Source organism: Microtus ochrogaster, chromosome 19 (assembly GCF_000317375.1).
Source record: "Microtus ochrogaster isolate Prairie Vole_2 chromosome 19, MicOch1.0, whole genome shotgun sequence".
Lineage (NCBI taxonomy): Eukaryota > Metazoa > Chordata > Mammalia > Rodentia > Cricetidae > Microtus > Microtus ochrogaster.
The window spans coordinates 29,646,500-29,670,159 of NC_022021.1; the positions used below are offsets into that span (position 1 = coordinate 29,646,500).

A 23,660-nucleotide genomic window follows, 5' to 3' on the forward strand; every position below is an offset into this window, starting at 1 on the left:
GTTTTTCTGAATTCATCAGGTCATATCAAGTAGCATCATCCTACATCACCCCTGGCAGAACTGGCCTCAGAAGGCAGAAGTGGTTGCAATCTAGATCCCTGCTTTTGGTCTTCCCAAGGTCTATTTTTATTTTTCATGAGGAAGTGCCAGAAAATTACACTTTGAATTTCTTACATACTGTTATATATGGTGGGGCCGAAAGAATCTGGTGGGATTAAAAAGTCTAATGTCTATTGTTCGTTGGGACTTATAGGAAAGTAATGTTATTAATCCGTGCCTGTTTTCCGGCTCTGGTTTTACTGTGTCCTACCAACTTTATGTATTAGAAACTTAGTTCCAAAGTTTATATGTTATGACACTTTCCAGTAGAACCTTTGTGATATAACTAAAGTTAGAAGAAGGCCTCAGAGTGGGGCCTCCATGATGGCTACAGTGTGGCCTTAACAAAAGAGAAGGGGGCTTAGGCCTGACATCCTCGTTCCGTTATGGCATGTGATACCCTGCAAGGTGCAGTAAGAAGCCCCTCACTTGGTGCTAAGCAGATCCTGGTGTTCTCTGATCTCTCCTGTCTACTGTCTACTCTAGATAGCTGTTGTCACATGCAACAGACAACAGAGTTTGTTTCAAACTTATATTCACCAGGGATAGATTTGGAGAAATAAGCACAAAATTTAGGCACCTATACTTTTGGTCTTGTGCTCTTCCCACTGATGTAAGAGTTCTGAGAATCCAAATCTGGACTGGCCAGGTTGTCTTCTACTATTTCTGAATATTTCTTACAGAAAAGAGCAACTAAGGGAGTAAGGTAGGTGTGTGTGTATGTGTGTATGTGTGTGTGTGTGTGTGTGCACGCGAGCACACATGTGTGTGAAAGAGATAGAAAAAGAGAGGACTGTTTTTTCAATTTTATTCTTCCTTAAAAGCCTTGCTTGAAGGGCATTAACGTACTAAAGAGAGTGTATGAGTTACTGGTAAGCATCACTAACACTCTTACGGAAAAACTCAGTGAGGACAGAACTTGGCACTTAAACCAAAGAGGAGAGCATTAAATGTAGGATCAAATGGATACAGGGCCTTATAAATTATATATGCATACACACACACACACACACACACACACACCACATCACAATTGGTTCAAACAAGTAAGTACTGAGATTTTTACTATCAACTCCCACAGATGTTCCATGGTTTCTCTCACTTTTCCGTATACATACATACTGCTTTGTTCAACTTTAGCATCTTTAGCAGCTTCTGAATGCTTTCTTTTTTCCCATTTTCCTTTCACCAGTAAGGACGTGTTTCTGTGGACAGAGAAGGGCTTCAGAAAGATCAAAGCATATTGGGAAATGGCTGTGTTCTTCTTTATTTTCCAGAGTGATGAGAACACATGTCTGTGAAACTAGATAAGTAGGTTGTAAAAATGCCAGGCACACAATTGGCATAGTTAAAAATTGTAAAATTTTAGGAAGTTTGAGACTATTTCCTGAGGGCAGAATGACAGAAGGCTGTAGGTTTCATTGCAACAACTCCCCAGCTAGATACGGGCAGTAGGGTCTAAATGCCACTAACAGGCTGTGGATTCTCCTTTCAGATGGCAGGGACAGCACGCCATGACCGTGAGATGGCAATCCAATCCAAGAAAAAGCTCTCCACAGCAACTGATCCCATCGAAAGACTGCGATTGCAGTGCCTGGCCAGGGGCTCTGCAGGCATCAAAGGTCTTGGCAGGTAGGATGGTGTCTTAGTTACTTTTCTAAATCAGTAGCAAAACACTATGACTTATGGAAACTTGTAGATGAAACCATTTAATTGGGAGCTTAACAGTTCTAAATAGAGTCCATGACGAGCAGGCAATCAGGCGTGGCACTAGGTACTAGCTGAGAGTTTGCATCCTGATCTGACGGTAAGCAGAGAGATATAACCTCAAAACCCACTCCCAGTGATGCTTCTCCTCCAATAAGACTACACCTCTTAATCTTATCAAGATGGGTACCCAAAATCCAAGCATATAAGCCTATAAGAGGCATTGGCCTACAAACCACCACAGTGGGGATACAGTGAAAGGAAATATATCAGAATTGCCTAGGTGAGCCTTACACTGACTTTGTGATATTGGGCAAATAATTTCCTCTTAAGGCCTCGGTTTCTTATCTATGAAATTCATTGTTTTGGAGAGAGGATCTCTGAGTCCTCATGACAGGTTTTGTTCTTAACTCCAAGTTCAGTAAAGCATGTGTCTATTCCAAAGAAGGGAGGCTCCTGTGGCATGGAGGCCAAGGAAAGCATGCTTAGGAGTACAGACACTCGGAAGGACATGGAGAGAGGCCCCGCCCAAGGCTGGGGTAGAAGAAGGAGGTGTAACAATAATTAAAGAATTTAGAAAAACAGGCATGGTGGCATATTCCTGTTATCCCAGCACTGGGGAGGTGGAAGCAAGAGAATCAGCAGCTCAGTGCCATTTCTGGCTACATAATGAGTTGAGGCCACCAGCCTTGGCTACATGGATTTTGTATAAAAGAGAATTTGGAGCTTGCTTCCAGCCAGGCTGGCATGTCTCACTTGCCACCATAATTGCTCATGGGATGACTTAGGGTTCACCTCAGTAGCAGTCTATTGGTCAAGCGATTCTGCTTATATTCCCTGATACTTGATAGTGTGTATAGACTTGAGGACTGAAAATTCCAAGGAGAAAGGAGACTGAGTCTTCTAAGATTGAACTTTGTATATTTTAACAAATTATAATGACTATATATCATAAACGTGGCCTTGTACATATTTTGGGGCCGTCATGTGTGGACAAGCTTCTGCAGGTCCCATGAAGGACCAGGACTAAGAGAGTTCACAAATGTGCTGTTCAGTGGTATGAGAATCTGTTTGATAAAGAAGTACAGGATGTCTGTGTAAGGAGAACACAACCTCACACTCAGAGGCTGCAGAAACTTTATTTGCAGTCAGGTACTGGGCACCTGGGGAAGCCCCTCTAAAAAACTCCCAAAGAACAAATACCCAAGGCACTTCCATACCTTTCTTAAAATAAACTCTGCTCTGTTAAAAGTTCAGGGGTGTAGATATAAGATTCCTGCCACTCATGCTCTCATAGGCCACTTCCTTTCAGTGTTGTGGGGTTCCAACCTCTAGGTCTTCTTGGGTTCACTTCCTTGTCTTCAGTTCAGACCTCTGAGGAACCCTGACTTGTGTTCCACTAACAGTCATGCAATTGGATTCTTCCTGCTGTCCACACCATTTTCCCCTTGTGCTACCCTCAACCTTTATCTAAACTAGCCCTTCCATTGTGAGCTGCTACCATCTCTCCCTGAGCTTTCTGCTTAAACTGCCCTCTGTCTACCTTATATTGTTGACTTTGGTCTCACTTTGTCTTCAATTCATGTAGAGGGAAACCCTCACTCCACCCTTGTCTTTGGATCTATTGGAAAGCAGGTATTTCCCCTTTACTCTAAGTCCAGAGCCCAGTAAATATACGCCACAAATGCAAACATTCTCTTGATTTTGAAGGACACCTCTTTAGTTAGTGTCTGCCCTCTACAAACTCCAGGGTTCTTATTCTGTGAAATGTATGCTTGTGGAACCATCTTCCCATCTCATCTTAAGAATTTATTCTGAAGCTCAACATCAAGTTGATTCTGTTATCATTTTGGCACCTCTAATTTTTGACACAGAAGTCTATAGAATTTCAATAGTATATATTCTTCCTTATGCACTTTCCACTCTCCAAGAAATAGAGAGAGCTCCTATTTCTGTTGCGAATATCCTGAATTCACCATATGTCTTACGCATGGCTGAGAGAGCTCATCTTTACTCTGTCCTTTTATACACACCAGGAAGAAAATCCTATTTTGAGCTCTAATTTATATCTTATAGCAGAAAAGAAACTCTAAGTTTTTAACTAATTGGAGGCTAGTAAAAAATCTCTGGCAGTTGCTTTTCTTTTTCTTTCTGCAAATGAAGCTATCTACACTCATCATTTCTTGAGTTGGAATATTGAGAATTATCTTCATCAGTCCACCACAGTGATGATCTGATTTCACAGAATTCTCATACTGTCATCTGAGTGGCTCATGGGCAGACTCTCAGCCTCTTTCACTGCCAAGGTTTCTGCATAATTCTTTCAACCAGTTCTTTCTAAGGACTCTAAGAATTTATCTGGATGATATTCTGCTCATGAAAACTATGCAGTTACTTTATCGTGTAACAAAGTTTTATCATGTAACAAGGTTTACATGTCTTATCATGTAACAAGGTTGAAGCACCTTGGAACTTAAGGAGATTAAAATTCTTTATATTTTTCCATCGATCCTCTTGACCGTGCTTCTTCCATCTCTTTTAAGCTTTGGTAGCAGTCTTTTTGCTTCTACAGACAGACAAGGGATGTTCCCCAAACTACTAGAGATCTAAAATGCTTCTCCTTGCCAGAACTCAGAATAGCTGATCTTCCTCCTCTCCTATCTCCCTGTCTCTGAATAAATTTCATACGGATAGAGTCTGTGTCTCATTCAACTATGTATTTCAAATTACAATATTTAATCTAATGTTTGGCAGCTTATAAGATGCCTAACTGATGATGAAGTTTTTTTGAACAATCCAAGATGTATCAGCAACACATTGTTTATTTCAAATTAATCTTCGAAGACAAAAACTTGTCAGCCTATTTCTTGTAGTAGGAAAGTTTATTCATTAACTCATCTAGCTGGGGAATATTAAAAGAGTGATTGCTACACAGTGAATTTATAGTAATAAAAAGCATAGAGATGGACTCTGCCACCAAATAGCCCATGTCCAAGTCTGTATAATGTACTTATTTACTTAATAAATATCCAAAGTGTTCTTTCTAGCTTTTAAAAGAAAATATGAAATATAAATTAACAAGAGTCTGAAATTTTATTTAGTTTTAGTTTTTCATTGCTAATCAGTCAGCGTAAATGGCTCCACTCTGGAATATTATACATAAATATAAATCCATTCTTATTTATCCTTTCTTCATTGTCCTATTTCTTTACTCCTTCTTGCTGGCCACTTCCTCCACATAGTGAGGCATCTACCTTTATGCCATTTGCATCTGAATCCCTCATCTTTACACAGTACTAGCAAAAAGAAAATCGTAAGCTGTGGCTTAGCAATTGCATTTATTTTAGCGTTAATTAGAAATGATAGGTCAAGAGCATAGACTTTTGTGGAAAAGTGAGACCCAGTTATACTCAAGTTTATATAGCTGTTGTTACTGCAGAACTAGAATTCAGGTTCACCTTTCTGAAATCCTAAATTATAATTCTGTCTGTTATGATTCTAGCAAAAATGTAATTCTTAGGGCTTTAGTATGGGGAGTGGTGTATGGTGGAGGAAAGGAAATGAGTAAGATCATAAGAGCATGATATGGCATTTATAGAAAGGCCTTAAGCATCACAAGATCAATGAGACGACACACCATTTCTTTCATAAAAGTTGTAGGTACCATGCATTTGGAACATAGACTCCTAGCCTATAACAGATGTGTTTCTAAGCAGAGGCCTCCTGTGGACAAAACAGCATCTGTATACTTTATGTGGTCAGTGCACATTAGTGGAGAATTAGAAGCCTTATTTATGTTTGATAATAGTTTCTAGAAATTTTACTAAGATTAATATGATTTAATAAAAATAAAAATACGATGCCTCAATTGCTTGTCTACATTTTTGCCATTTAAGGAGAAGATGAGGAAAATATGATTTATTAGCAAACATGGGTTCTTGTAAAGGTTACCTATATTAGTAACTCTTTGATGTGGCCGGAAAAGAAACAAGCAGTCTCTGGTTACAACTCTTCATTATTTTAACAAGACACCTGGGATAATAAACCTGCATGGAGAAAAAGTTCTTCTTGGCTCACAGTCAGAGGTTTCAGTTTATGATCAATGAACTTCATTGCTGTGGCCTGTGGCAGGGCATTGCCTTAGCACAAGGAGAACACAGTAGGGGTACAGCTGCCTGTTCTTGTTGGCTGGGAGGCTAGAAGAAAGCAGGCAGGGTCCGGGCAATAGCCTTCGCAAGGGCACAACTCCAATTATCTGATTTCCATCCAGTAGGCACCAGTCTCAGCAAGCACTACCAGCCTCCAGCAGCACTACTGCACCCGACAGCCAAGCCGTCACACCTAGATGTTTGAGAGACTGAAAAACTAACTGTTGTACATGTCATGGAATTAGAATCAAAGAGTAAAACTGCAGCCTTCTATGTGTGTATGTGTGTGTGTGTGTGTGTGTGTGTGTGTGTGTATGTGTGTCCATGCGCAATGTGAGTTTGAAAGTTTGCTTTCCTGTAGGAAATTGCTCAGAGCCTCTGAGCTCAACAGTGAGTCTGTGGAGAAAAGTCTAAAACTTATGTATTATATTTGAAAGCAAATGGGGGTGGCTCACTTTTCCCATCTTTATGCTTAGATGTTGTTCTTTGTGTTTATTTGTTTTATCTTATTTTTCCATGTTGTTATCTTCAGAGTGTTTCGGATCATGGATGACAATAACAACCGAACCCTTGATTTCAAAGAATTTTTGAAAGGGTTAAATGATTACGCTGTGGTCATGGAGAAAGAAGAGGCAGAAGAACTTTTCCGGAGATTTGATAGAGATGGAAATGGGACCATAGACTTCAACGAGTTCCTTCTCACATTAAGGGTAAATATTTTCCCCAAACTTTTGCCCTATGAATCAGTGTTTTTTTGTGGAAGAGTTTGACTTTCACATGGTTTGGGTTGACTACTTTAAAGTTTTGTTTTCAGAACTTGCTAGTACATTTCACGGGGGTGTGGGCAGAAGATTGAGCCAGATGAGGGACTTTCTGTAGTATCTCACTTAGTGGTACCTAAGTAATTTTACACCACTGATGGGAGTGTCAAGTCACATCTGCTTAGAAGTTCATTTGCATATGTATTTATCCACATGTGTGTATTTATTTTTATTTTTTAATTTATCTAGCCCCCAATGTCCAGAGCCAGAAAGGAGGTAATTATGAAAGCTTTTAGGAAGTTAGACAAAACCGGAGATGGTGTTATAACCATTGAAGACCTTCGCGAAGTTTATAATGCTAAACACCATCCAAAGTACCAAAATGGGGAATGGACGGAGGAGCAAGTCTTCCGGAAGTTTCTGGACAACTTTGACTCACCGTATGACAAAGATGGGTTGGTAAGTGAAAAAGATGAATCCAGATGGAATTTGTCTACCCCCAGTGAAATTGTAAATAAGGAATAGGTTCAAAGCCTTAAAAAAAACCTCAACATATTGATACCCTAACTGTTACAAATAGAAGATTACTATTCTCCCCACATACAACTACCTATATTTTCATGAATTAAATTACAATAAAAGTGTGCTTAGTTTTATAGAGGACTAATATGCTTTGGAACAGATAAGCAAGGCTATTCAGGGCCTTTTGTTTCTCTTACACTTGTCCATAGAAGCATCATTTGTTATCACACTTTCCTGAGTGAAAAAGCAGCTGCTGGTAAAGGGAATCCCAGGGAGCAGAATTCACTCTGACTCATGCTTTGGTAAATTTTGAGATCAGTTTGCACATCTAAATTACAGTGAACTTCAAGGCAAAAATAGTCACTCCATTTTCATTAATCATTGTCTTCAACTATACAAGATGCTGTGTACTGGAAGAGATGGGCTAAGAGCCCCAAGCTACCTGTTTAAACACTTGGAGGCAGTTTTTGTTTTAGAGGCCCTGAGAGTTATGGTGATGTGGGAGGGGAGTCCCTCAGCCTGGGCAGCAGCCGCACCTCTTAACCTGAGGGCCAGACCAGAAAAGGTAAGACTAGGAAGAGGTGGTGCTTATGAGAAGAAGAAGCAAGCCTCCTCCCCCTGACCCCTGAAGGGAATTTCCGCTCCCTTTCCCATAAAACCTGCTGACTTGTCTTATTATCAAGGGGCAGGAGGTAGGAAGGGGGAAGTTTCCTGCCTGCCTGCTGACATTTTGTAGTCAGAGATGGAGAAGTAGTTGAAGTGGTGTCTGGTAGGTTGAGGAATTGTTAACAGCAGATACAAAAGAGTTCCAGCTTCTGTTGGGCAGCCGAGGGTCTAGGACAGAAATAACAGAACTGTGTGTTTCCTCTAGTGCTGCTGTCTTTGATCTCCCAAGATGTCTGAGAAAATAGCCAACTGCCATTTCCCCTAATAGCCCAACTCTCCATAGTCCCTGTTGTCTTTCATTCTTTCTGCAGGTGGTTCCTCCTTGTCACCAGGGGAGATGTCAGCTGCTTTTGGCTCTAACAAGTCCAAGTAGCCATGTGTGATTCAACTGACTTAACGTCTCTATTGCAGGTCCTTCTCAAATTTATCTCAATCAGCCACATTGATCTCTCAAAATCTCAAAAGGTTATTGGGGTTTTTCTGTAGTTACAGTATGTGATGTTGCTTGAATAGCATAGACCTGTAATAATGTTGAATATTAGCTATTCATTATCATCAGGTATGTGTCTTGAAAATTCAAATTACTGATGAACCATGATGTCTGACATATGGGGAGATGTATCCGTAGTCTTTGTATATTTAATATATACTCCATTGGTGCTTGCACACTCCATATCTGAGAGCCTTAGATCTAGAATATTTGGAAAGCCTTACTTTTATTAGTAAACGTAATATATATGCTTCCTTATGTATTATGACAATGAATGTGAACAATGCTTATTGAACACTTATCAACTGACTATTGTGTTAAGGGCTTTACAGTCATCTTATTTAATAGACAAAATGAAATAAATATGTTCATAAAAGTGATTCAACCTTTTGTGGGTTCTGTGAATCAACCCCAGGAGCTCTTAATGAACAGCCAGTACTCATGATGCTGAACATTTCCCCGGCCTTGAAACTTTTGTAATTTTACTGACATCTTAAAAACATAAGGAACTGTAAATACAAAAAAAAAAAAACCCTATGGCAAACTCTTTCATACAGACAAAAATTCATGCATGTATGTAATTTATTTGTATTTACAGATGGATGACCCCAGCTTCAGTATTCAATGAGTTCAGGGTTATGCTTCCTGGCATCTTTCACTGGTTTGAGAGAGGAAGCTTATGAAACAATATATAGAGACATTGTAGGTCACATGAATTTTTTTGGTTAACTTACATTTTTTTTGTTTCATTAAAAAGGGCATTTTGTTCATGAGCCCCTATAGTACAAAAAAGTGATAGTGATGGTCCTAAACATTAGTGAGGCAGATTAAGATGTTAGGAACTAGAAAGAATTCTTCAGTTATTTATGAGTTTCCTTTCTTGTGATGCTTTTAATCTTTTGACTTTGAGGTTGGCCAACTCCTATTAACTCATGAGACTTCCTTCCTTTTTTCTAAAAGGAGAGTCTTCTGAACCTCAGTATGGAAGTAGATGTTCCTGCTGATATTCCAAAGACAGTCATATACACAGAGTGGAGAGCCGGGGGAGGGGTGGGAAAAGCAGAGGGGAAGGTCATGTTTTTGCTCACTTTCAGCCTTGAACAAACAGTTCATACCTTAGAAACTCACAGAAATCATACACTTTACTAGAAATTGCTTTCTTTACCCATAGGACAAAGCATTTCTTGGAAGGTGAGACATTGCTTATCCTGACACTGGATATGGCATATTTCTTATATGTGCCAGAAAGACAGTATTAACAGCAAATATATCTACTTCTAATTCTGTGTTTAGTCTCTGGTTTTGAACCCACAGGCCCCAGTTTTTAAAGAAAAGATAATAACCCATGCCTCGCTCTTTACTTAGGGTGGTTTGGATGTTTTCAAGGCTTACTTCTTTTGTCCCGAGCTCTTTTCACAACTATTGGTTTTTCTTTTCTTTTAGGTCTGTTCCTTAGCTGTAATCATACACACAGACACCCTTGGTGGTAACGCCCCTTCTTTTTACAGGGATGGAAGGGAGGCCTCCACTGAAAAGCACCGCAAAGTGTCCTTTCTCTTTCTAACTCCTCTCTCACAGGTGACCCCCGAGGAGTTCATGAACTATTACGCAGGCGTGAGTGCATCCATTGACACCGATGTGTACTTCATCATCATGATGACTACTGCCTGGAAGCTCTAGATGCCTTACCCTGGGAGCCAGGTCATGGAGACAGCCACGTGACTCTAAATGATCAAAACGCACCTCAAAAACTCAGAAAGATATTTTATTTCATGTTCATCGCACATCTTCTTCTTTGCCAACATAGTGTATTTTCTAGGGCTGACGTAAGGGCAGAAATAAAGTCACTAAGTAATTAACTGTGACCTTGTGTCCTCTGAAACTGTTTCCTTATTTCTAAAGTAGGAATTATTAAAGTTGCATCTCTAAATTTGCTAGCACTGTGGCTATGTCAATCAATTTATGATGTCTCCCTTGGTCATCAGTGAAATTTTGAATCTTGTAATTATGACCTTATTTGCACAGAAAATCAAGATAGTTTCACCTTTAAGCTAGGTGTGAGAATATCTCTATTTGTATAGTTGTAAAATTTTAAGGGTTCTAGCCTCAATTTGGGGACAAGAAAGAATATACTAGGTTTATAATTTCTGCAAGTGAATCTGGAGTTTTACTTTTTGTGTAAGATCAGGAAGTAACTGAACTTCTATCAAGATCTGTGCACAATGTACTTGGATTCCATTCTCAGGGCAAATGAGAAGCAAGATGTTCTGAATTATGTACGGCCTAGAGAAGCATTCCTCCTGTCAATCTGAAGGACAAGTTTTTCACTACTGTCTTGTCCTTGGCAGGATCTCCCTACCCCTAGATAGTAGTCGATTTGCTCTGTGTTGTTCATACGCATAAATTCAGTTATATTTCAAACTCTAACATCAATGTTGAAGTCAGAGCGGGCACCAACTGACTCAGCATGTAATGTGCTTGCAGGTAAAAATATCTTATTAATAATTATTTATTGAGTTCCATGCCCTTCTATGTAGTAAGGATGGAACAGTAAGTTAGATATAACCAGTGGCTTTTCAACCAAACTAACAGCCAACAGTTGTTAATAGATGAGATAGGGCAGAAAGAGAATACATTAGTACCGAAATTCCACCTTCTTCCCTCATCCAGCCCTTCAAGACAGACAGCTGTAACCCATCATATGAAACTATGTAAAGGAATTAGAAATCTTGAAAGTCTATCAAGACAATGCCTGCATAACTTTCTCCTATTTTTAGGGGCAGATAGTGGCTCTATTTTTTCAGTTGTTTTGGCCAATGTAGATTGCCTCATTGGAACGTGAGAGTACAGGCTAGAACTGACCCCATCCTTATGAATCTACCTACAGTCAATTATGCAGATATTTAATCAAGGAATGAGATTAAATTTACCAATATATTGTTAGCTGATGTGTCGGTACTTTTCTATTTCTGCTTGATAAAATTGCATTAACATCTTGTGACTCACTTATGTTCTAGATTTACGCAAATCTGTTTTGAGTACAGAATACAAAATACACAACTTCCCACTTTCCAAATTGGCCAACAAGCTTACATTCCTGGAAAATACTGTTATTATTTTAATTAAAAAATCTGTTGGATGAAGCAGAGAAAAGTTCAATCATAGAAATAATCATGACTCAAGGGGAAAACAAAGATTTTTGAGGGGCTTTTAAATTAAGAGCTTCCTGAATACAGCAATAGGTTTTTTTTTTAACTTTTAGAAAGGCTGTGACTCAAAGTAAAAGCAAAAACTTTAAGGGTCTGACATATAATTGATTCGTTGGACAAATGATTTTCTCGGCATGGCTTTGACTCCTCCAAGTTGCTTAGATGAAAACTGTGTGCTCAGGTTGGACCCAGCTAAGTTCTTTTTGTTCTAACAGAAAACCTCACCAAGTTAATGCCCCAAATGGTTTCTTCTAAAATAGATGGCGGGTGGAATCTGTTGAAAGATATATAAGCAAATGATTGATGGAACTTCTGAGAACGCTGTTGTGAGAAGAGTTCTTTCTGGCAGTCTGGGGTGATGCGGTGAGAGACTGTGGTGAAACAGCCCTTCCTCTCTGAGAATAGCACAGCCTTCTTGTTTAATTCTCACACCTGCTTTGCCAAAGCCAGCTTTTGTCTCCCCCTCAGAGAAACGTGTGGAAGTAAAGCTCAGTGAGAATATTAGCCACCCCGCAGCAGCTGTTTCTGATATGGATTTCACATCTGGCAGTACGGTCAAGTGCACTGCGGAAGGAAAGCCTCAAAATGTCATGATTATTTTTTTTTTTGTCACTTGTATTCAGTTCTTCTCCAGATTCTTTATAACAGTCTCCAATGACCTTATTTCTTGACATTCAGACACTGGTATTGATCTGGAAGCATCTTGCTCTAGAGCTTGGAAGGTTTCAGGGGCTGGGATCTTGGAAACGCCCAGGCTGTGTGTGTAACTCCCGACAATTAGCCTTCTGAGAGAGACTCGGAACAGAATGGGAGTCGCAAATTGAGGGAAAATGATGGGTGACAGCGTGGCTTACCTCTTCCAGGGTTCTCTTGGGTCTTGGTGCTTCTACAGTGGTGTGCTAAAGTACTTCACAAATGCGGAGTATTATCCGGCGGCAGACATAGCCCTACTTAGCGAAGGACATTCCCTTCGTTTCCAAGGCAACAGAGAAATAAAGTACCATTCCACAAGTTTCACACTTATTCACATTTCAAATGTCATTTAGCAATATCGTTCAAAATCCATTTACTTAAGATCATCATTGAAGCTGCAAAGTGCATGAAGCAAATCACTGAGAATTTCGGCTCCACTAATTGAAGTCATTTAGAAAGTGTTTGAGTAGAAATCACTTTGATTTCATGTAAACTCAAAACAAAAACAAAGTTAAGTAAACATTAGTAATGTAACAGGGCGTACAAGGGCTGTGTCTACCTATAACCATAGGTTTATGGGAGATATCTATTTGTATAAAACGATAATTATTATATTAGTTGTGAAAAGGTTCCATATAGCTTCTAAAACAGTCTGAAGCCAATGACAAATTGTCATTTTATTATAAAACTGTAACTCAAACCATTTTTTATACAGTGAGATGTTCCCATATGTAAAACTTTTCTTGGCAGCATTTAAGTAGAAATGGAGGGAACATGGGGTTTCAAAATGACCTTCTGATTGGTAAATAAGAGCTTTTGTGCTATTTATACTATAAATGCTAAATATTTTATTTTAAATAAAGTGTGCTTCTAGTGGTAAGCTCCATATATATGAAGACATCAGCTTGTCATAGTGGAAACAACCGGGATATCATCTGTAGTAACTAGAAATTACGATTTCTGTGAGCTACCAGTTTAGAGATGACTTAATTTATACAAAAAAAAACCTTATCATTTTGGCATATTTTCAGCCATTTGCCTTTAACAAGTTCACCTAATATATTTGTATTTATTTTTTTAAAATTTCTTTTTATGTTCCAACCACAGTTTTTCCTCCCAACCCTCCTCCTGCCCTCCCTTAACTCCCCCCATCCCCATCTACCCCTCATTCACTTCTCCCAATGGGTAAGAACTTACCTGTCAGGGGAGATACCATGATCACTTAATGCTTTTTTAAAAATAAGATTTAAAAATGGTTTCAATGAAAGAAACATTTAACTGTCTGATTTAAGGTTAAAATTATTTCCAAAGTATGCTTTTTCTTATTAGCTAACATGTTACTTACCCAGGCTCTCTGACTGTGCTTTCGTTTCTTGATAAAAATGTAACATTTTATTGTAATGAACTGTATAAAAGTTAACTGAAATGTATAGACTTTGGGACTGGGCAAGTGTTCATTTTTGTGGCTACTTTATTCTAGTTGTGTGATGTTTTTATTGATGAACTTATTACAGCAGAGTGATTGTGCTTTTATATTATTTATAATATTTATAGATATTGGTTTATAAATATTCTTTATAAACCTCTTTTTAAATATTAATGGTATGATGTTTTGGTTACAGGTGACAACATTAAATTTTGAAAGTGACGAGTGTTTTTAAGATGCATGACATAATTACTCATGAAATTACTACCTTGGCAGCCAAGAATGAGATATTGAGACACCCAATTTACTATTTACTGTCGCTGTTCATTTCTATTCTTCCCACAGGGTCAGACTACGTCCACCTGGGAGGCTCGCCAATTTCTCAGCATGCGGTCTTGAGCCAGTCTTCTAGGACCAAGATGGAAAGAATAACTTTATTACTAGTACTAGGCAGAGCGCAAGAGGACAGAGGGAGGGAAGGGTGGGAGGGACCACAGGAGGGAGATTGGAGGGAAGGTATGATCTGACTCCTGTATTTTGTTCTCAGTGCCATTGCCCAGCATAGAAAGTCCATTTTGAACTAGTTATGAGAAACACACTTCTGGCCTGGCTGATAAGGTGGTTCCAGCAGCTACTATATGACAATTGTCTCCCAGCCGGCTATTGGCCATTGAGTATACACATCCTGTTTTCCAGAGTGCTCCCTTAAAGATCCTGTAGGGTGCTCCTTCCTCTAATTCTATCTCTACATGTGTTTGCCCTAGACTCTTCTTCCTTAAAGCAATTATTATCTACTCATTTATGCCATAAAATCTTTATCATACTCATCTCTTTTTTCCCCAGAGAGTATTTATTCCAGAACTAGCCACAGATAATAAAATTCTTAATCGCTCAGGTCCTTTATATGAACTGACATTTGCTCATAAACTACATGCATCTCGGACATGTACAAAATTTCATTTACTTTAAATTTTCCCTTATCAAAGATGAATAAATCAATGGACAAAGAATCCACAGACACAGAGGGTTGACAGCATTATTAATAATGAGAAGTTTACAGTATCGAGTCTAGAGCAGGATTGTCTCATGATACTTGCTCTGATGGCAGAGCTGTTCTCCATCAGTGTTTTCCAGTGTGCCAGTTGCTGGCCACACATAGCTGGTGTGCAGGGGGAGTATGGTTAGTGATCTCAAGGCATGGGATTTCTCATTAGACTCCATTTTAATTAGAGGTAATGTAAACAGCTGTATGTGGTCAGTGGCTACCTTACTGGGTGGCATGGTAGAGACCTCTAGATCTCATTTTACTATAAGTGGTGATGGCTTGGGGAAGGGGGCTTAGATGATTGAGGTGTAGGTGAGTCTTAGGCTGCCCACTGTAAATATCCCATTTCAGAAACCAGTTTCAGGTGGGGATACTAAGCAAGTTCTTCTTAACTCAGGCAAGGCTGCGTTATTTCCTGTTGCAGATCCCATCTGTAGTTAGCATCTCAGGAACAAAATGCAGTGTTCTGTGGCTCACATATTTTGACACTGTTTCTCCCCACCCCCTCACCTTTTTCCTTCCTCAGGTTTCAAAAGAAGACTTCCTGAATTACTATGCAGGTGTTAGTGCTTCTATCGACACGGATGCTTATTTCGTTTTGATGATGACAAAATCATGGAGATTATGAATTTTGTTTATCCATCCTCTTGGAAAGAATTGAGAATGCTCAGAGAACAGAATGAGTCTATAGGGAGTCTGATGTGATGGATCTCAATAAGACACAAGTAACCCTAGACAAAGAACTAAGGCAACTGATTACTGCCAAGAGAAGAACTTGCCTCCTAGTGATGAGACCTCTGATTACTTATTCATTATAAAATGGTCATCTGAAATCATATACTCTTAAACAGCAAAAAATGGGCTTAAAGAGTTGTATTCACATATTTGTGCATTTATCCGTCATCTATCTGTCTGTCTGTCTGTCTGTCTGTCTGTGTATCTATCTATTTATGCACCTATCTATCTCAATAATATAAGAGAAAGAATCCATCACCTTTAGAAGGAGGGAGGACATAAAATGGGTTGGAGGGAGGTGATATGGAAGAGGTTGGGGAAAGAAAGGAAAGGGGAGACGTGACATAATTATGTTTTAATTAAATATATTTTAAGAGATACAAAGTGAAATGTTTGAAAATCTGGAATTTTCGTTGCAATCAATCTTTAGTCATCTTATTAAGTACTGAAATGTATTGCCACAAGTGCTTGGAAATTTAGTTTTAAATCAGCATGAAAGGAAGGAATGAACAAATGAAGGAAATCATTAACTGAAATTGGAAAGTGGTTTTTGCATAAAAATAAATTACTTGTATTGGATATTTATGTTGTAGATATAAATAGAGATGCTGTTGACACTTGTGTTTTTCCTTGTTTTGATGGGAGTAACACCTCGCTGCAAAATTTCATGAATTTTCTTATTTTATTGTTTTTCTTGGAAAGAGAAACAAAACATATTTTATTCTGAAAGGATTTTTGTATAAAAATAAATCACTTTTATTGGATATTTCTGTTTTAGATATAAATATGGAGTTCTCCACACTTGTGTTTATTCTTGTTTTGACAGGAGTAACATCTAACTGTAAAATTTTATGAACTTAACTTATTTTACTGTTTTTTTTAAAGAAAAGCCAAACATATTTATTCTGAAAAGTAGAATTTTATTTATTTCCAAATTTTTATGCAAGGTCTTAGACTCAGCAAACTCCCATGCAATGTAAAAGAGACACAAACATATGAAGAGCGGTAAGTGTGCTGGGTAATACCCCAAGACAGGCAGTGGGTTTTCATGGCATGAGACCACTTTCTCAGCTCAGCAGAGGGAACAGGGAGGGACAGCTACAAAGTAGATGCGCTTTGGAGTTTCACCTTACACTACAGAGATAGGTTTCATTCCATTTGGAGATTTTTCCTACCAGAATTTTATATAAGAGTACAGTATTTACATTATTTCTATCCCTCCTCCACCTGCCTCTAAATCCTCCCAGATGCCCTTCGCTGTCTCTCAAATTCATGATCTCTTATTAAGATTAGGATCTCTCTCTCTCCCTCCCTTTCTCCCCCTTCCTCCCTCCCTCCCTCCTTCCCTCCTTCCCTCCCTCTCTCTCTCTCTCTCTCTCTCTCTCTCTCTCTCTCTCTCTCTCTCTCACACACACACACACACACACCTACTGGGGTCCATTTTATTTAGTGTTTATGGATGGCCGAGGGGATTGGATAATTTACTGGGGCACTTGTCCCTGAAGACAACTGATTCACCTTCTCTCAGAAGCTGCTGATTTCCTGTAATTCTTAATCTACGAGTGTGACCTTGTGAAGTTGTTCTCACCCGCATTAACGCATTGACCGTGACACAGGTTTTGTTTATACAAACATATTGTTGAGATTGCCATGGCTTGCAGGTACTCCACAAAGCTCTGTATTAGAGGTTTGGAGGTTGCGTTCCCTTTCAGTGGTAACTTTCTTGATTGCCAGAGCTAGCCAAGCACCGCTCATGTCTATAGGACCTCCAGGGCAGAGAACCGGAAGAAATGAGTGGGAAAAGGCGTGGAAGCATGAACTCGTGCTTCTCATACTTTAGTGAGCACATGGCCACCTGGGAATTTTGTTACCATGCTATTTCTGATTCAGCCATTTATCAAGTTTCATTATGACATTGGTATCTCTGGTCATCAAAGAAAGATAGAGAAGGGTAAAAATATTCCACCTGGTGTCTTTTTGGTGTTTTACAGACTATTTTCCCACCTTTACTTCCTCATCACAGTTTATAAATTTTGACTGCTGGGTCATCTATCTTTTTCTAGTCTTTAAAGTCGTGTGACTATGAAAACATTATCACATAGGCATGAACAGGAGAGAAACAAACTTTTAAATGAAGAAATTTTCAAAATTCAGGACTTGATAATGTAGATTCCTAGCTTAATAGAAGCTGGTGCCAAAATGAGAGTTTTGGCCACCAACCAACTATGGCAAATACAACCCTCCTATTTCCTTATTGGACCAGAGTGAAGGATACCACCACACATTTCTGGTAGAATTAAACAAGTGTTACTTTCTGCCAGGCAGGACTATCTCCCTAAAGCAGGGTTTGAGACAACAGCAGTGAACAAAGGAGAGAGTGGGTTTATATAGTTGGAAAAACCTGCGAGATTAAGAGGCTTTCGAGGGTTGGGGGATCTTTCAGTTACCTAGGAATTTGGGTGAACACTTCCAAATTATTTAGGAGAACATCTTATCTTACCAGTATCTTATATGGAGTGTCCTGTACAGATGTCAGTCCGGATCAAGAAGTACAAAACTAAGGTCTCCTTGTCCTTAACAATTTTAGCGAATATAAAACTACTTATATAACCTTGCAAGATAATTATTTCACGTTTTGCAAATACTAAACCTACTGGTATCATTCCAATATTTAAATTTGTGCTACAACAAATAACACAGTAGCAACTCATTTATCTGTGTCCACTGAGTTCAGGGAGACATCTCTAATGTATGTAAATTAGGGGCTTTCTTTCTGAAGGGAATTGAAATTATGTCCTTATCATAATACTATAAAGTAGCTACTTATTAATGTTAGTAAATGAGAAAATTTTTTTTCTAGAGGCAAATCCATCATTTGAATACTAATTGCAGTCATGAGAGATTTTTAGTCATTTGAATCAGACTTAGGGGTTTGAATATTAAAACAAGAGTGATATTATGCTGCTTTCTGCAGACATCTTTCCAGGGACACCATAACACTTACATCACAAGTCTCTGAATACAACTGTAAAGATGTTCACTGGCCTTCCTTTTGAATATCTACACGTAGAGGGGCTGCTTCTTTGGTTTCCTTAATATAAATAGTCATGAAATCACTCGGGATACAGCCAAGCTTGACTACTAGTGATGCTCAGCTTCTGTAAGGGATCTTATATACATCATGTTATTATTATTTTTCATATACTGAGCTCCGTTAACCACCCACCTCAGTCATGGTTTTGTGATTTAGGAGTAATTAGTGAAGTATTTTTAAGTCACATAGGAAGAACCCTTGTTAATATAATTAGTCTCACAAAATTAGCTCAGTGACATTTTTTTCACTGAATTCTCCATGTAAAAATACAAGAAGACACCATCAAGTAATTGGCCTTTGAATTTGGCCAGATTCCATCACATTGGAGGAAAAACAAACCTTACTATAAATGGTGCTGAGAAAACTGTATACTAATCTAAGACAATTAAGTTAGATTCCCCATGTATCTTCCTGACAAAAATCCATTTAAAATATTGGAACACTTTAAGACCTGAAACTTTTAAGTTGTTAGAAAAATCACAGGGAAAATTTAAGATCCAGGCAAAGCCGAAGACTTTCTGAATGCAACTCTAATATTAGTGGACATTTATTAAGAATATGTAAGACTAAGATTCAAGGGCTTTTACACAGTTAAGAAAGGAGTTGAGTGAGGAGACATACTGGAGAGTTAGAAAAAAACTTTTGCTGAATACTCATGAGAGAAGGGATTGATATTAAGAAAACATATAAAATATAATAGAAGAACAATTCACTAATAAATGGGCAAATGATTTGATCAGAAAATTCTCAAGTGAAACAGGAATTCTCAATGAATAAATGAAAAAATATTCAAAATCCTTAGCAATAAAGAAAATGCTAGTTAAAACAATATCGAAATTCTATCTTATCCTGGTGAAAATGATTATCATCAAGAAGATGAATCAGAGCTGGGTAGAGATAGCCCACGCCTTTAATCCCAGCACTCAGGGAAGTAGAGGCAGGTGGATCTCTGTGATTTTGAGACCAGCCTGGCCTACAAAGCAAGTTCCAGAATAGCTAGAGATACACAGAGAAACCCTGTCTTAAAAGAAGAAGAAGAAGAAGAAGAAGAAGAAGAAGAAGAAGAAGAAGAAGAAGAAGAAGAAGAAGAAGAAGAAGAAGAAGTAGAAGAAGAAGAAGAAGAAGAAGAAGAAAAGGACCTGCGAAGATGGCTCAGTGCTAAAGAGCATTTGTTGCTCTAAAATCCATATGGCAGCTTACAATTCATCACATTATGGATACGTCTACACATCTGTGATTACTTCAGGATTATTCACAACCGAAAATTAAAACCAGCCTAAGTACCCACCAATAGGTGAGTAGATAAGAAAATGTGATGTATATGTGTATCATATATGTATACATAAACACACAAATACATACCTGCATACACATACACACATACATTTAAGGTAAAGTATTATTCAGCCATAAAAAGTCTGTAGACAACTAGAACTAGTTAGAACTGAAAACACCATGTTAAGCCATGCAATTCAGACTCCGAAAGACAAATGTCACATTTTTCTCTTAAAGCAGAATCCATATTTTTTAAAAGATAGCTGCCACATTCCTAAATAAGAACAGTTTCTAACTGCAAGCTAAATATGTATTCTTATATCCACAGAAAAGTATGGCTCTTATCCCCCATAAAGGGCTTCATTATATAGCAGATGGACAACAAAGGAAATCCATGACTAGTCAAAATACAGAGAAGCCTAACTGATTAATCTTCAACACAACTCCTTCATTTAAGGCACAGGGAACACCAGAGTTGGGGGTCAGAAACACTGCAAGAGTTAGAAGACCAGGACATCTGCTGGGGGAAAATGTCTTTTGTATAGGACAGAGGAGCAGTATTCATGCAATTTTGACAATATAGTGGTCTAATTAAGACCTGTGCACTGACAATACTAGTTGATATGCTAGCATTGACAGTGAAAATATCACAAGACCCAGCCGTAGAAAAAGAACTCCAGGATATTAATGGTAGCTGAAAGAGGGAGAATAAGTTTGCTCCAGGGACTCAAAGTATTTTATACACATATGAAAATGTCACAATAAAATAAATTGGATTGTAGAGACTATAATATATATATATTAGTATTGCAGCCATTGTGGCATAAATAAAACCTTACTTTCCTCTTCTAGGCAGAGATAATAGTGGCTACACTACCAAATGAGGATTAAACAGGTAATATGCATGCATCTCTTACAGCTGTGTCTTACAACCATGTAAGCTCTGCTTAAGTGCTTGCTGTTATTTGATGTCACTTATTAGAGCCAACTATTTATGGCTTTGTAACTCTTCTGACTTTATATTTTCAGTTCATCTTAAATATTGGAAGAGATCCTAAAAAGTTTCTCCACTTACAGTCTTACATCTTTCTGCCCATCCCCAATAGTTTTCAAGCCTAAAGTTCATTCACATCATTTCTTAAATCATTAGTTAGCTGTCTACTGCAACTTCTAATTTGCAAGTGTTGTCTCACTGGTCAATTCAGGCATCTCAGCTGGCAGCTAAGTTATCCACAATTTACTCTTCCTCTAACTTACGTTTCCAGAGGTATCTTCTATGGTGTATTGCTATCTCCTATGCTTCAGCTATATGTGCCTGGATGGTAAATCTGCTTAGTGTTTTGGTCTTTGTCATGGGTTAATGAAAAAGCGCTTCTAAAATCCTTGTATTTACTTAATAATGGGCATCTATTAAATGACAATAAGATAGTTCAGACTGAGAACCTTCCTAGATTCTAAATATGGCTTATTAGTAGAGGATTCTATCATTTATGCAGGAAGTCTGGACTTTCATCATCCTATCCTGTAAGGAGAGGAGGGGTATTGGAGTTGAAGTTCTGTCACCAAATATCAAGTGGTGATCCCCAAAAACACACACAAATGAGTAACACTAATTAGACTCAGTTCATTGTATTTATATATTTGTTCACACACACACACACACACACACACACACACACACACACACACACACACACCCCAAAAAGGAAAAAAAGAAAAAGAGGCCATGTATTTGTGAAGTGGGGTGGAGGCAGTACAAAGGAAGGATGGTAGAAGGGAGTTGTGGAATGATGTAAATAGTACACACATAAAATTTAAAGAAATTGTTATTAAACATGAACTTATCAAGAATGAGATTAGAGGGTTTTTATTTGTTAAATTATAGAGGTTGATGCTCATTGAATATGGTGCAAAACCAAATATTATGCTATTGTAATAGTAAACACTCAATAATGATTTTAAGGAGTAAATGAACATGTGGAGACATTGTGAGTAAAATACTTTATGAAGCTTCAACTCTTTATTACTCTACTCTTTGGTATTTTCCAAGCATGAAGCTATTTCAGGTTTCAATGATAATGTAATTTCTACCTCTCTCCTCAGTATTTCTTCTTCTTGCTTCACTTTCTTCTCTAGTTGCATCATCTAGGATTTGTAGACTAATATTAAATGTGATGGTAGTAGAATTTTTGTTCTGTCCTTAAGTCTATTGGTATATCTTAATAGCTCATAACTGAGAATAAAAGTTGGCTTAAATTTTATTAGAATTTTATTAACTATTTAAAAGTAAAATGCTAATCATTATTAAAAATCTGTGTTGGCAACTTATTAAGTTTGTGAAAATTTATTATTATGCAGATGTAAGATTTACAGTGTGTTAATGGCGTGTTATAGAATTTACTGAACTTTCGTATAATTAAATTATTGATCTCTTGGCCTCTAAAAGTAATAATTTACCCCACCAGAAGGTAAACTTAGCATTAAAATACTTAGGAATATCCTAAAATTTTTAATCCAGTGCCTAACAGCTAACATGTTGTAGGAACAAAGTTGGTAGCAACAGAAGAGTCCTTTTCAACCCTGCAAGATCTACTGTATTTCAGGTTGATAAATATTTATCTGGAATATAGAAAGATTGGTACAATAATGATAGTTGAGGAGCGTTCCAGATTAACTCAAGTGTTTCAACAGAAAGAACTTTCAGGCTATTTTCCAAGCCTCAGGGGATTTGCTTGTTGTTTGCTTCACATTTTGTTGTCAGTGTTTTGAGGAGTGCCAGGATGTTCCTTGGACTTACCAGGCCTTATGCACAACACTCTTTTTGCTTTTACAGCTGCTATTTCAAGCAACATACATAAGTCTACACAAAGGCACACAGCGTTGTAGTTCAGAAGTTAAGTATTGTTGACTTTATTGTAGATCTTAAATGCCCTAATTTTATCAATAAACCAAATTAAATGTAGAAAATTTTCAAGAAATGAAGCTTGGGAAATTCTTGCCCCTTTTTCACTCTGTAATTTCCCCACTTTTGTGGTCACAGTGGCTAAGAGCACAGCTGGGGAGAGAAATGGAGATGGGAAAGGAAACTGACTCCTTGCACGTGGCTGCCCAGATGTGTATTTCTCAGGGATGTGGGGTGAGCTCTTTCTGAATAGTTTAGCATGGCTTTTTTTTTTTTATGTAGAACAGTGATGAAGAAACAAGTTGGTATTATTGCGTTTAGCAAGAGATACAAACTCTGGTAATCATAGTCCCCAATGCCAAAATACCTAAAGTCCATAGAGGAACCACAGAACAAAGTATTTCCAAGTTGGTGTAGTACCAACAGGAATAAGTGTAAAGTGTGCAGGAATAAACAATTCAGTCAAATCCTGATCTATAAGAACATGCCCTTCCAGAAAATATCTTATCTGAGATGTGACTCAGAAAGGTCAGAAGAAATGAAGGCAGGCTGAGTCATAAGGAAGTGGCCACACAGAGACTTAAAGGATTCTTAGGGACAGAGAGTAAGTGCCTTGTACTTTGGAACCCTGTCATTTTTTGAAATATTGGAGATAACTTTATATAGGCCAAGGTATGAGAGCCTATAATCTTACCTGGAAGGGCTAATTTAATCAACTAGAATTCAATATAACACCTCTGAAAACATTACAGGAAACATCAAAAGGGTTTCAGGCTTACATCCATGAAACCCAGTACACACTTGTACATGAAGGGTTTTAAATAAATTTTTTAAATTTACTGTGTGTGTGTGTGTGTGTGTGTGTGTGTGTGTGTGTGTGTGTGTGTG

At 38.1% G+C, this 23,660-nt stretch overlaps 1 protein-coding gene across 3 annotated transcripts in view; it reads left to right on the top strand.

Moving 5' to 3' along the window:
• Capsl (calcyphosine like) overlaps positions 1–16,155 on the top strand; it is a 56,192-nt gene extending 40,037 nt beyond the window's left edge. For 2 of the 3 annotated variants that reach the window (XM_026783838.1, XM_005356619.2), the window contains exons 2-5: positions 1,595–1,731; positions 6,487–6,664; positions 6,965–7,174; positions 9,972–10,258. In XM_026783838.1, coding sequence (XP_026639639.1) covers positions 1,595–1,731; positions 6,487–6,664; positions 6,965–7,174; positions 9,972–10,073 — 627 coding nt within the window. In that variant the 3' untranslated portion in view covers positions 10,074–10,258. Of the gene's footprint in view, positions 1–1,594; positions 1,732–6,486; positions 6,665–6,964; positions 7,175–9,971; positions 10,259–15,292 lie in introns of those variants that run through there. The other variant, XM_026783839.1, reaches the window with a different exon arrangement.
• The last annotated feature ends 7,505 nt before the right edge of the window (positions 16,156–23,660 follow it).